The sequence below is a fragment of the Carassius carassius genome, chromosome 22 (assembly GCF_963082965.1).
Source record: "Carassius carassius chromosome 22, fCarCar2.1, whole genome shotgun sequence".
Classification (NCBI taxonomy): Eukaryota; Metazoa; Chordata; class Actinopteri; order Cypriniformes; family Cyprinidae; genus Carassius; species Carassius carassius.
This window is the reverse complement of record NC_081776.1, coordinates 9,490,003-9,502,233: the sequence shown is the minus strand read 5'-3', so window position 1 is coordinate 9,502,233 and position 12,231 is coordinate 9,490,003. Positions and strand designations below refer to the sequence as shown.

Below are 12,231 nucleotides of genomic sequence, written 5' to 3'. Positions count from 1 at the left end.
AAAACAAGAGGGCTCCCAGTTGCATGATGGGATACAAAGCGGCAAAGACAAAAGAGGGATGGGTGCATTGTTTGTGTGGGGGTTGGCTGAGGTCGGGGGTGGGTCACACAAGGTTGGCAATCAAGCCAGAATCACCTTCACTTCCTCTTTCTTCAGCATGTGGATGACGGCCTGGTCTCTGGTACTGATGGACACCACCTCCTCTCCATTTGCTGAGATGTAGGTCAGTGAACATCTGGACACATTACACAGCTGAAGCCTCACAACTTCAGGTTTGTCCTTTCCGAAGTAACCATACCTGTATCAAACATACACACCCAAACACAGTTTGCTTAAATTCCGACTTTGTACTCTTTGCACTAACATAAAATTGCTTGGACACACTTGTTTCTTGACCTCAGCACTCTCGGTTCAGCTATAGGCCAGTCTATGTCAGCATCAATATCCACACTGTATCCATTTCATAGTACTTCATTTTTCCACCCTGTCAAATGTAAAACAAAATCACAGTCATGCCAAAATATTAAGAGATTCACTGAGGATATGGAGGATGAGTAATGGTGGCCTTAATGGTACTCATTTCAAATCCCCAAATATTACCTGAAGGAGCCCTTTTTCTATAAGTTCTTTGGTAGCAAAGTAAAAAGAGACGTTTTCACACAGTTCTCCTGCCCAGTCCTGCCGCCGCGGCCTCCGAGCTAGGTTCAGGTTCAGTGCCTTAGTACACTGAGCTTCTGTAATACAAATAAAAGATTAGAGTCTCAAACATGCAATGAATTCTACCTAAACTACAAAAACACTACTGTACACAAGTTTGGGGTGGCTAAGATTTGTAATGTTTTTGAAAATCTCTTATGAAAGTGTTAATAAAAAACATCTTACTGACACCAAACTTTTGAAAAGTAGTCCAAAACTAGTTTAAGGCTCTATTCACAAGCGTTCTTTTTAGAAAAAGAAAGAAAGTGACATGACATACGGCCAAGTATGGTGTCCCATACTCAGAATTCGTGCTCTGCTTTTTAACCCATCCAAAGTGCACACACACAGAGCAGTGAACACACACACACCGTGAACACACACCCGGAGCATTGGGCAGCCATTTATGCTGTGGCGCCCGGGGAGAAGTTGGGCGTTCGGTGCCTTGCTCAAGGGCACCTAAGTCGTGGTATTGAAGGTGGAGAGAGCACTGTACATGCACTACCCCCACCTACAATTCCTGCCGGCCCGAGACTCAAACTCACAACCCTTTGATTGCGAGTCCGACTCTCTAACCATTAGGTCTGAATGTGTACATGTAACTTCTGAATGTGTACATGTAACAGTATATTGCATAAACTGAACATTTACAGAATGCACTTCAACAAACCTTTCTTGACTTCTTGCCATCGGAAATGATGTCGCCAGACCACAGAGAAGACAGAATCACACCCTCCTTTGGTGATGTACTCCAAAGCCTCTTTAAGATGCTGAGGGTGCAGACAAGGAGATGTGGCCTGGATGTTACAGATGATGTCAACATCTGTGCAAGAACATTGCATTAACGGTAACCACTGTGCTTTTATCATGTCCTATTCATAGCCAATTTCAATTTCTGTGCTACACCAACTGTTATTTACTACATTGTGAAAATATTAGCAATTTCTAAGTGAAAAACAGCAAGTAATACTTTGAATTAAATGTAAAAAAAGAAATGTAAGTAGAAAAACTGAAATAGTATTTTCCTGCAATATGCATGCTAATTTCTTTGTTTTATTTACAACTTTGAAATTACATATATATATTTTTAGTGAACAGCATTTACAATTTTTTTTACACTCCAGACCAGAGACTGAAAGAGAATATTGCTCAAACCTAAACTATGAAAACATTCACCTTTTCTCTACAGATTTTAGAAAGAGGCTGAATCTAGCAAGGTTTTGAAGCTTGCAACAAGCTGTGTGTGTCTCTCTCAGGTTCTTTGTTACAGGGGAATAAATATATTTCATCAGAACCATATTTAAAAAAAATAAAATAAAAACACATTACTTCCCTGGTAAATATCACAATCAAAGGTTATTATAAACATTCCTGTGCATCATTGAATGAATATTTGTCAACTGCAGAGTCTGTTTTTCACAAATAAAGAGATGAATGGTGAAACTCTCCTTGTATACAACGGTATGACAGAACTTGGTTTACGTGGCTTCTTCTGTTTGTTTTACAAAAGCAGAAGTAGGTGGATGAGTGGACACTGTTGTTTTACAAGCTGCAGTCACCCCCTTAATAAAGAACGAACTCATGCAATGGGATATGACTGCAACAAAGCATATTTTCCAACCTGGGTGATGTCTAATGAACTCCTGAATGGTCTCCAGTGAGCTTGTGGAGTCTTTGGACACCTCTGGACTCATCCTATGCACTTTAGCACCCAAAGCATGCAGACGCAGAGTTCCAGGGCTTTTCGTTCATCCAGAAGCAATTCATGTAACGCTACAGCAATACAACTAATAATGTTATTCTGCGAGAAACGTAATGTTAGATGGTAAAACGCCATGTCGTCTTTTTTTAGCGGATTGGCAAACCAACGTTAAAGGTGCATGTCCGCATCTTGTCCGTAATCTTGTCTTTTTAAAATACTTAAACAATTCTCCATATATTCTTGATTTGTCTTGATGTATTTCCCTCTAATACGCTATAAATATTAAAAGAATACGCGCAACCGTTTCTGGTATAGACACAGTAAAGGTTTCTGGTTATGTCCACGTATGGCTTCCTCTTCCTCATCTTCTTCGGGTTTAACGCACTTGCATATCCTTAACGTTGCATTACTGCCATCTTCTGGTTCTAGTTATTTCCCATATACTTTTGTCATCATATTCTTGTCACGAGTCCTGTTTTAGTCAGAAAGCAAATCAAATATTTAATTCCTTGTTCACTCCTGCTGCAGTCCATAATATTCTTTACTCCACGTCATTTATCATATCCATACTCTTTAATTTATATTTTAAACAATAAGCATATGTTCTACAGTCTCAGGTATTTGGTACTGGACTATAGGTCACTGTATACTATAGTACTGACTGCTCCTTTATCACTGTTTTCTGAGACATCATGAAATAGTTATTCCTGTGCCACTGCTGAATCTGAATACCATTCAGTGAGTCTGAAAGCCATCTGAACATTATTGTTTTTGAGAAATTTGAATGTATTTTGATGTCATGCTATTACAGATCTTCAAGTGCCTTATATGTATCTCTCTTTGTTAAGCAACACTGGACTGATTATTCTTTATCAACACCTGTTATTTTATGTAAGCCTTCTTTTAATAAATACTATATAGATGTGCATATTAAGATTAAATATATTGTGTATTGCGAGACTAACCCCCACCAAAAAAACTTAAAAAATAACAAGTGTTATGGTGGGGACCCCAGATAAGTATTACTTCAATTTGCGCATTGACTTTAAAAGACATAATTTGTGTATTTGTAATTATTGCACTTTATAATGGGGAGTCACACTGAGAGCATTAAATGAAGAAACTGTTTAAAATTCACAAATAATACTTTCCACATTTGACACGATAATAATAAAGTTAAATGAATTGATATCACTCACAGTTTAATTTAGTCCAGAAAATCTTTGTATAGTAACATACTCATAACTAATTCGTAGAATTAAAAACCCCACAACTTAAACATTAATAAATTTTTTATATTTTTAATTTATAAAATCATGTCCAATATATAACATTAGAACACAATAAAATGCTTATAATATATATATTATCTTTAATTCACTATTGAATCAGTCTCCGTAAAGACCGTCAAAAATTGCCAGTACCGACTATATTTCAAGTCGTTACGGCGGGGTATTGGGTAAAGTTTTCAATTAGCAATAATCGCGCCTCGGATAAACCTCATAGGCTACGATACTGCCACTGCGCAAAGCTAACGAGTTTCCGTCCAGAGAGGGGAAGTCACCAAACAACACACCAGTTTCATCGATGGTGAGTGTACTTAACTATTCCCTCTCCCAGATATAGGATGGCTGCGAATGTGTATATGCAATCGAAATGCTACAGTAGACATACGTCGTGAAAAACAAGCGTTTTTGTGCTCGTTTTAAACAGAAATATAGACTACTGTTTAACCCCGCGCAGTGCATGCTGGGATATGCAGCCGTTTTCAAGTATACTAAGAACAAAGTGCCACAAATCCTTTAGAAGTGTCATATTATATATTAAAAAAGACGCATACGCAAATAAATCCATTTTTTTTTGCAGTTAGTGGCAGTGCTATGCAGTGAGTCCTTGTTTCTTTTTCACATCTATTGTGTGCAGCATGTTATTAATGCCAGAACTACAAGTGGATGCCAGAACTGCAAGTGGGCACCAGAGGGCGGTATTTATTTAAAAATAATGATCTCCACTTGACTATATTTAATTGTGTTTGATTAAAAAGGTGTAAATATGTGGGCTACGTTTACAATATAATAAATAATACGCATTAAAATACGAATTAAACACACTCGCCAGTAAAATGGACAAATTATCATTCGAGTTGGTGCAGCTGATGATTCAGTAGCTTGTCACTGGAACATCACGTTACCCTTTTGACATGTTACACAATATAAAACTCGGTCTATAAACGTAGCTGTATGTGTCGTCATATCGTGGAATTGTTCTAACAATATTATTCGGAATGTAATAACTTAAACGGTTTAGAGCACTAACTTTGGGGCCATTCACCATGTTCACTAAACGCTTGACTAAGTTAGCCAGTTCTTAAATATAACACAGCACATACATACATACATACACAACACGCGCACACACATACTTAAAAACGAATGCAATTTACATCATCAATCGTGTGACGTTTACCTGCCTGACGCTCAGATAATAATCGTTGACGTTGGAGATGTTCTTGCTAGTCGCAATGAAGCTTGGAGGAAAGTTTACTGCTAACGTCTGTAGTTGCACAACAAACCATCAGAGGTCGCCAACACATGCAATTTCTCCAGATCTCCACCAGAGGTCGACACGAGCACTTCATCAGCATCACAATCACAATTAATGATTTTTATTTGCTTCTTATTTTTTTCTAGTATCATTTAAGCTTTTTAAATAACCTATTTAATGCATTTGGTTTCATTTATAGAGTTAATTGAAATAAAAGTCCCAGAGCTTTATTGAACACACATGCCATTTATTTCAGATCAAATGAAAAAATAAAAGTTGTTTATTTAAATGTGAAACATTGTCATTGTCGTGCTGAAACAGAAGTACACTTAAAAATAAAGGTTGTTTATTGGCATTGATGGTTACATGAAAAAGTTAATATCCACAAAAGACATTCCATTCCACAAAATGTTCGTTATAGAAGAAAAAGGTTCTTTTGATATAAAAAATAAAACAAAATAAAAAAACATCCAAGTGTTATGTAAAAAAACAAGAACAACTTGCATACATCACCAGAGAGAAGTCTAATGTTCAGTCATGACATTTTAAAATTACAAAAAGAAAGTAAGAAGAATTGTTTACAATACAATCTGTAATATGCTTTTAGAAGCCAGATAGGACATTTCTGTTTCATGTTGACTAATTTGTCTAATTATTTGTGGAGCTCTCAGGAATTACACATTATTTGAAGATCATTATTTGAGCCTGGTTTCTCCATTTCCGTCACAGATGGAGTTTGGATTCCTTGCCACTGTCGCTCTTGAATCAGTGATGAACTGGCTATCACTGAAAATTTTACTTTACTGTTGTACTCTTGCATTTTTGACACACTATTTTTCTGTTTAACACTGTAAAGCTGCTTTGACACAATCTGTATTGTATAGAGCAGTATAGAAATAAAGATGACTTGACTTGATCAACAGTCATACAAGAAACCAATCAGAATCAAGGCCCTGTCCAAAGTGGCATACTTCTTGTGAACTTGTTTCCCAATCCTGTCCCTGGAGACATACCAACACTATGTTTTTCAACTCTACCTAATCAAACACCCGAATCAACTCATCAGTTCACTGGTTGACTCCAAGACCTGAAATGGAGGGGTCAGATAAGGGAGACATCCAAAATGTGTACTGCTGGTGTGCCTCCAGGAACAGGGTTGGGAAAAACTGCTGTAGGGTGTCCCATTCATTATTTTACTTTTCAGAAGATTGCTCGCTAGTGCAGCCTTTGCTGCACTATGCACTCTCGATGCACACTTCTGCTGAGTGGTCTAAGAAGAAGACCACAAGGGCTTAGGGTCTCATTTGGGACAGGGCCTAGTAATCCTAAAGACTGTGTTTTATTAAGGTTGGCGCTTAACTCAGAAAAGTTTATTTCAAGGGCCCAGTATGCCCAGAATGGGAATGATAAAAATAGTGAAAGAGCTTGACAAGGACCTAGAGAAAGACATGTGCCAGCAAGGTTTGGTCCATTCTCAGAGATGAGGAACTACACTCTGGGCAAAGCAAGAGTGGAATTGTTGCGGTGCATAGAGTGGCCCTTGCACACAGAGTTATCTGGCACATGAAGTTAATCTTGTGCAAAGAGTTGTGGTGGAACAACTTACTCTTCTTGAGCATCTGGATCAGGAAGGAGGGTCCTCGTCCAGCTTGTGGCCAGTTCAGCATGGGGTGGCCACCTTAACCATGTCTCCAAACTTTCAGTAGTCCACCGAATAGCTTGTTCTGGTGCATTTTATTACTGCTGGAGCTAAACTCTGCAGAAAAGTGGATCTTGTGGGCCAGAGTTGGGAATGATAAAAAGAATGAAAGAGCTTGTCAAGGACCTAGAGAAAGACAAGGACTTAAAGAAAGATTGGTGCAAATCACTAAGCTGTCCTTTTGTCATGTGACTGTTAGATTTGGTCCACCCTCAGGGGTGAAGAACTGCACTTTGGGCACGGCAAGTGTGGAATTGTTGCGCCGCATGGAGTTGCTCTTACGCATAGAGTTGTTCCGGCGCATGGAGTTCCTCTTGCGTAAAGAGTTCTGTTGTGACAGCTCACTCTTCTGGAGTGTCTGGATCAGGATAGATGGCTTCTCGTCCAGCTCGCGGGCACTGCAGCGTGGGGTGGCCACTTTGACCGTGTTTCCGAACTTTGAGTAGTCCACCGAGTACACCCCCTCTTCCTCGGTCACTATAGGTACAAATCGGTGGCCCCACAGGATCTCCTCAGTCACATACGAGGTGCGTGCTTGAGTGGAGATGCCCGTGGTCTCCACCACACCTTCCAGGATCACAATGACTTCCAGATCGTTACACTGCAGCTCCATCGCTGAGAGATCGTACAGTGGACTGTCCTTATCGATGACGTGACATATGATCAGGGGCGCCAACAGGAAGATGCTGTTGCTGGCAACTGCACTCTCTGTCTGGACGTCGATCTGGTGGATGGGTATGACTTCGCCCTCTGGAGTAGTGGTCTTCCGGACCACTTGGAGGTGCACAACTGCGTTGATGATCATGCTTTTACGCAGATCACCCACCCGGATCATGAGGCACAGGCGGTTGTTACGCACGGCGATGACAGCATGGCGGCTGAAGATGAGGGTCTCGGCACGCCGATGGGACTGGGCAGTTTTCATGAAGATGCAGCCCAACATGACAGCGTTAATTATTAGGCCGATAATGTTCTGTAATATGAGCACCATGATGGCTGTGGGACACTGTTCTGTTATCATACGCCCACCAAATCCTATCGTCACCTGCACCTCGATGGAGAAGAGGAAGGCAGAGGTGAAAGAGCTGGAAAAGATCAAAAGAAAACAAACAAAAAGTTGCAGGCTTCTAGAACTATTAAAATAATGGGAATAGAACAGCCAAGTAATTTCTCACTATAGTAACAATATTATCCACATAAATGAAATTTCTATAATGATTTTTAAATTATTCTTCTATTTGTTTTGTTTTTTAATTAAAAATTTCCTGATCACTAAATATTTTCCATAAGTAAAAAAAAAAATGTAATGTCAAAGTTTTAGTGATTTTTACTATAAATTTGTCGGATATTGGGAGATGCATACACACACACACACACATACATGCATACATACATGTATACACACACATGTCATGCTTCCCATTTTTACCATAACTAACGATTTAAACACACTTACTTGACATTAGTGACACACTGCTCTACGCCAGGTTTAGGGTTAGGGTCCAGATCCCCGTGCGCAAAGGCCACTAGCCACCAGAACATACCGAACAGCAGCCAGCTGCACAGGAACGTCATGGAGAAAATCACCAGGGTGAAACGCCATTTGAGATCAACCAAAGTAGTGACCACGTCCTGCAGGAATCTGCCCTGCTCGCGGATGTTCTTGTGCGACAAGTTGCACGCGCCGCTCTTGGCGATGAAGCGCGCTTTGTTCACGCGGTCCCTGAACACAGGTCTGCGGTGAATCGGCGACAAGAGCGCCGGGGAGAACGCGAACTCTTCGGGAATGATGCTTCTACGCGGCAGCATTATTTGAGCACGTCACTGCGAACGGTCAGGGAAAAAGGCTCTCCATACAAAAGCGCAGCTCCAGTTCAATAACCATCCTGCATCTGCCATCTAACTCTGCTCGGCTAGCATAAACCAAAGTTAAGAAAGTTATTTTCCATCTATCAGACCTTAACCCGGGTTCTTGTGTCAGGTTATACAGTAAATACCAGATGAATAATGAACTCACTCACCGCGTAAAGGCTTCAATAAAGTATCTTTATGATGATTGTGCTGCGCTCTTACAGGACTTAGACACATGGGCGGTACATCACTGTCCTGCTGCTTCCGAGAAACATTCACCCTGGAGAGAAGAATCTAAAACTAATTTAAAAGATCTAACTAAATCTGCCCTTTTTACGGCTTAAAAATTGTGAAAATATGATATCTTAAGATAAACTGCCAGTCGCAAAATAATTGCAGGTCAGGACAAGTTTGAAAATTTTAAATGGAGACAAAAAAAGAAAAAAAAAGAAAAGATAAAAAAGCAATGTATGTATCTGTGTGAGTGTAATGTAATGAGTTATTGTAATAGTGTAAGGGTTTTCAAACTGAATGATCTTTAAAAAAACTGCCATCATTTCTCAACGTCATCTTGTTAAAAACCAGTAAAAAGATGAAAGGAGAAGTTTAGCAGAATGTTCCTTCTGCTCTGTCTTACAATGAAAGTAAAAGGAGAATGGGGATGTCAAGCACTATAATTTGAAAAAAGCACCATAAAAGAATCATAAAAGTTGTCCATATGACTCGTGTACAGCCATTTTTTTTTACAATAAATAATAGTAATAAACCCAAATGTGCCAATTTTTTTTTTATTTATTAAAAAATGCTAAATGATCTTTTTCTTCTATGAGACATTAACATACTTAAGAATAGTTGTGTAAGGAGTTTCTCCTCACTGTTGTCTTTAGCTGCTAACTAAGAAAACGTTTTCCGCAAAACTGCTTCGCTACTATTTATGAAAAGTGCTGTACAAATAATTCTGAACTGATAGGTTTATATATCTAACTTTATCCTTAAAGAGGGTAAGATAAAAATACGCTGTCAACTTAATATAAAGTAAACATTATCCAGATATTTGCTTTGGCTTCGGTAGCTATGTTTCCACAATTTAAAAGTCAACTATTTATTTGTTATCTTTATAATAGCACACTTAATATGTTTCTCTCACATTACAAATGGGGTTCTGTGTATGGAAATATAGGAACGAGGCCAGATAGCACCATATTTGGAAGTCCTTGGCATCGATTTACATGAATTAGTCTAAATGTGAACAGAAGGGATCGCTGTGTAGCGAACTATTTTTTTTTCTACCCAAGGGACTTTGAAGTAATGCAAAAGTCAAATGCATTTTTTTTCTTCAAATTTTTTGCGTTTAATAAACAGTTTTCAATTTTAGAATTGTTTTACTGTTATTTCGTATATTGTTTACATGTTTCGCTGAATATTAGGCCGATGCAAAAGCAATCAACAGAGATAAGCAAACACACAAAGCAATTTTTATTTCCAATTCTTGTGTGAAAATACACCATAATACTTATGGTACAAATGCCATATTAATTACATATGTACAAATAAAAGTCAGTCCATCATTACGAACACGCAAATACCTGAGCTTAGCAGTAATTGTAGAAACACTTTAAACGTTGCTGCTGTTGGCTCGCAATGAAGATTAATTTTGTTTGAAGAATATAACTGCTCAAGTGTGACATCACAGCTTACTGCAAATATTAATCAGATCTCCAGCCCTGACAGTCAGCGTGCAGTGAATGGAAAGATTTCCCATGCAATGCATAATTTTACTTCAGGGACAAAGAGTCACTTACAACATAATTTTGTTTAGGTCATATTTGCTTGTTTCTTCCAGAAAACAAAGCGATCAGATAAAGAAAGCTGAAGTTTAAAAGGTAAAAGTGAGTTGAGGGTACAGGCTGGGGAGAGAAACAAAGGACGTTATGTGTACAATATATCGACTGGCTGTACAAAGACAGCAGATTCGTTTTGACATCCCCATAATAAAACGTCAGAGAGAAAAATCACATGGTTTGAAATTATTTTTTACTTGTAGTGTATTTGAAAAGCGTTGGCCTATTTGCTTAAAGTAGCCTATGCATAAAAATATAATGTAAACATTTTATGGTGTGTATATTAGGGCTTTCAAATCTGATAATCGCATCCAAAATGTTTATTTTTTATTTTTTATTGTTTTACATAATATAGACTATGTATGTGGGGTGTAAAGATGAATACATGCATATTTGATTAAGTAATAAGCATAAGAGGAATACTGTACGAAATATAAAATACAATCAGTTTTGTATAGGGTATGAAGAACACATTAGGGTTTATCTGGTGGACATTGCAGGACTCCCAGAAAGCGTGGGCTAATGATTCTGTCAAGAGTGCATCACAGGCATGTGAGGGTGCAGGCTTTGGGGAGCCAGCTATATTTGTCCTTCTTCCCTAAATCTGTCTCAGCAATGCACTTCAGACAGACAGACAAGAGTGTCAGGCTTCAGCCAGACAGACATGCTCTGTACAGTGTTGGTACTAATCAAAACAGAGTAGATAAATGTGTATTGCTTATGCGCTTCAGAGTACATGCATCATCAACTTAGAAAAAGAGCAAAAAAATGCTAAAAAATACAATTTATAATACACTGTAATACTGTACTTAGCGTTCATATAAAACAATAACAGTTCAGAGTCTGTGTTTAGTCCAGTCCTTTCTGATGCAACTTTTTTTTTATATATAAGGCCTTAAGTGGTATAAACCAATGTGGTAATGTAGATGAGTGAGTCTACATGTCGGCTTTGACGAAGGATGCAAATAAGCCATCCTCTTGTTCCATGAGAATCTCAGGTTTTCCATACTCCATGATGCTTCCTCGCTTCATCACAATAACTAGATCAGCTGTCAGGATAGTGTGGACACGATGCTGTGGAAAAAGGGCACAATCAAACCTATTTCTATTAAAGCATCACCTTAGCTGTCGGGAATGTTTATATATATATATATATATATATTTACATATATATATTTACATCCTCTATAGTGCTGTGACAAGGACAGAGTCTGTTTTCTTAGGACACCTGGTCAGGTAAGGGAATTTTATGTCATGTTCTAAAAAACAGTCTCACAACACCTTTACTGTGGCTATTTGTATTTTAAAAGATTAATTAATTTGTCAAACCAGAGGACTATGCAAGTGAAAAAGAAAAAAAAAGTTAAAAAAAAATAGGAAATCTAAAATCTAAATGTTGAAAAATAAAAATCCCTAGTCAAATCAGTCAGCTGGCTTTGGAATAGGTTTCAGTGACTGTGAGCTGAAGTGCTCTAATAGGTTGCACACATAGGAAGCTCTTGGTTACCAACCAATGTGCCAGGGCGTAGTCATCTAGGGGCGGATGCAAAGCACAGTTACTTGTGCGTCCGGACTAAGATGCTGAAGAGGCTGTCCTCCTGTGCCAAAAGGTTAGGAGCACTGTCGCTTTCTACCAGAGTCCCAGATTCAAACACCAGCACCTGCTCCGCCTCCAAGATGGAGGAAACCAGGTGCTGTGTCAGAGGAAGAGAGACAGGTGGAAAAAAAGGAGAAAGAAGAGAAGAAAAAACGTGATGAGGGTGAGGAGAGGAAAATGGGTGAAAAAGTGCAGCAAGCTGAGCAGCAGACAGAGATCATGCATTTATTCAGAGCTCAGTCAAGTTCTGTGGCAGTTTACTGGATGCATTTAAGTGACACAAACAGAGGCAGAAATGCCA

The 12,231-nt window shown here is 38.7% G+C and overlaps 2 protein-coding genes, 1 non-coding gene and 1 pseudogene across 8 annotated transcripts in view; all 4 read right to left on the bottom strand.

Annotated features, from left to right (window-relative positions):
* The window catches only part of LOC132098890 (N-acylneuraminate cytidylyltransferase A-like), a 54,664-nt pseudogene extending 52,256 nt beyond the window's left edge, over positions 1–2,408 (bottom strand).
* Positions 2,409–3,790: 1,382 nt separating this feature from the next.
* On the bottom strand, positions 3,791–3,931 carry LOC132099305 (U4 spliceosomal RNA). The gene has a single exon (XR_009423079.1). It is a non-coding gene; the product is annotated as a U4 spliceosomal RNA (small nuclear RNA).
* A 1,281-nt stretch (positions 3,932–5,212) lies between these two features.
* On the bottom strand, positions 5,213–8,860 carry LOC132098888 (ATP-sensitive inward rectifier potassium channel 8-like). The gene is made up of 2 exons (XM_059505155.1): positions 8,098–8,860; positions 5,213–7,726 (listed from the first exon to the last, which is right to left on the bottom strand). The coding sequence occupies exons 1-2, from the start codon at positions 8,448–8,450 to the stop codon at positions 6,826–6,828; spliced, it is 1,254 nt and encodes a 417-aa protein (XP_059361138.1). The 5' UTR covers positions 8,451–8,860; the 3' UTR covers positions 5,213–6,825.
* Positions 8,861–9,953: 1,093 nt separating this feature from the next.
* LOC132098889 (ATP-binding cassette sub-family C member 9-like) overlaps positions 9,954–12,231 on the bottom strand; it is a 46,352-nt gene continuing 44,074 nt past the window's right edge. For 3 of the 6 annotated variants that reach the window (XM_059505158.1, XM_059505159.1, XM_059505160.1), the window contains 2 exons: positions 11,845–12,027; positions 11,267–11,407 (listed from right to left, as the gene is read on the bottom strand). In XM_059505158.1, the coding sequence (XP_059361141.1) occupies positions 11,890–12,027 (138 nt within the window). In that variant the 3' untranslated portion in view covers positions 11,267–11,407; positions 11,845–11,889. Of the gene's footprint in view, positions 11,408–11,844; positions 12,028–12,231 lie in introns of all 6 variants that reach the window. The other 3 variants (XM_059505156.1, XM_059505157.1, XM_059505161.1) reach the window with 1 other exon arrangement.

What these genes read in the sequence shown, in the direction of transcription:
- LOC132098888 (XM_059505155.1), bottom strand. Translation starts at nt 8,450, where the DNA reads ATGCTGCCGCGTAGAAGCATCATTCCCGAAGAGTTCGCGTTCTCCCCG. An exon ending in CAGTGTGTCACTAATGTCAA is followed by an intron (nt 7,727 to 8,097) that starts GTAAGTGTGTTT and finishes GATCTTTTCCAG; the next exon opens with CTCTTTCACCTCTGCCTTCC.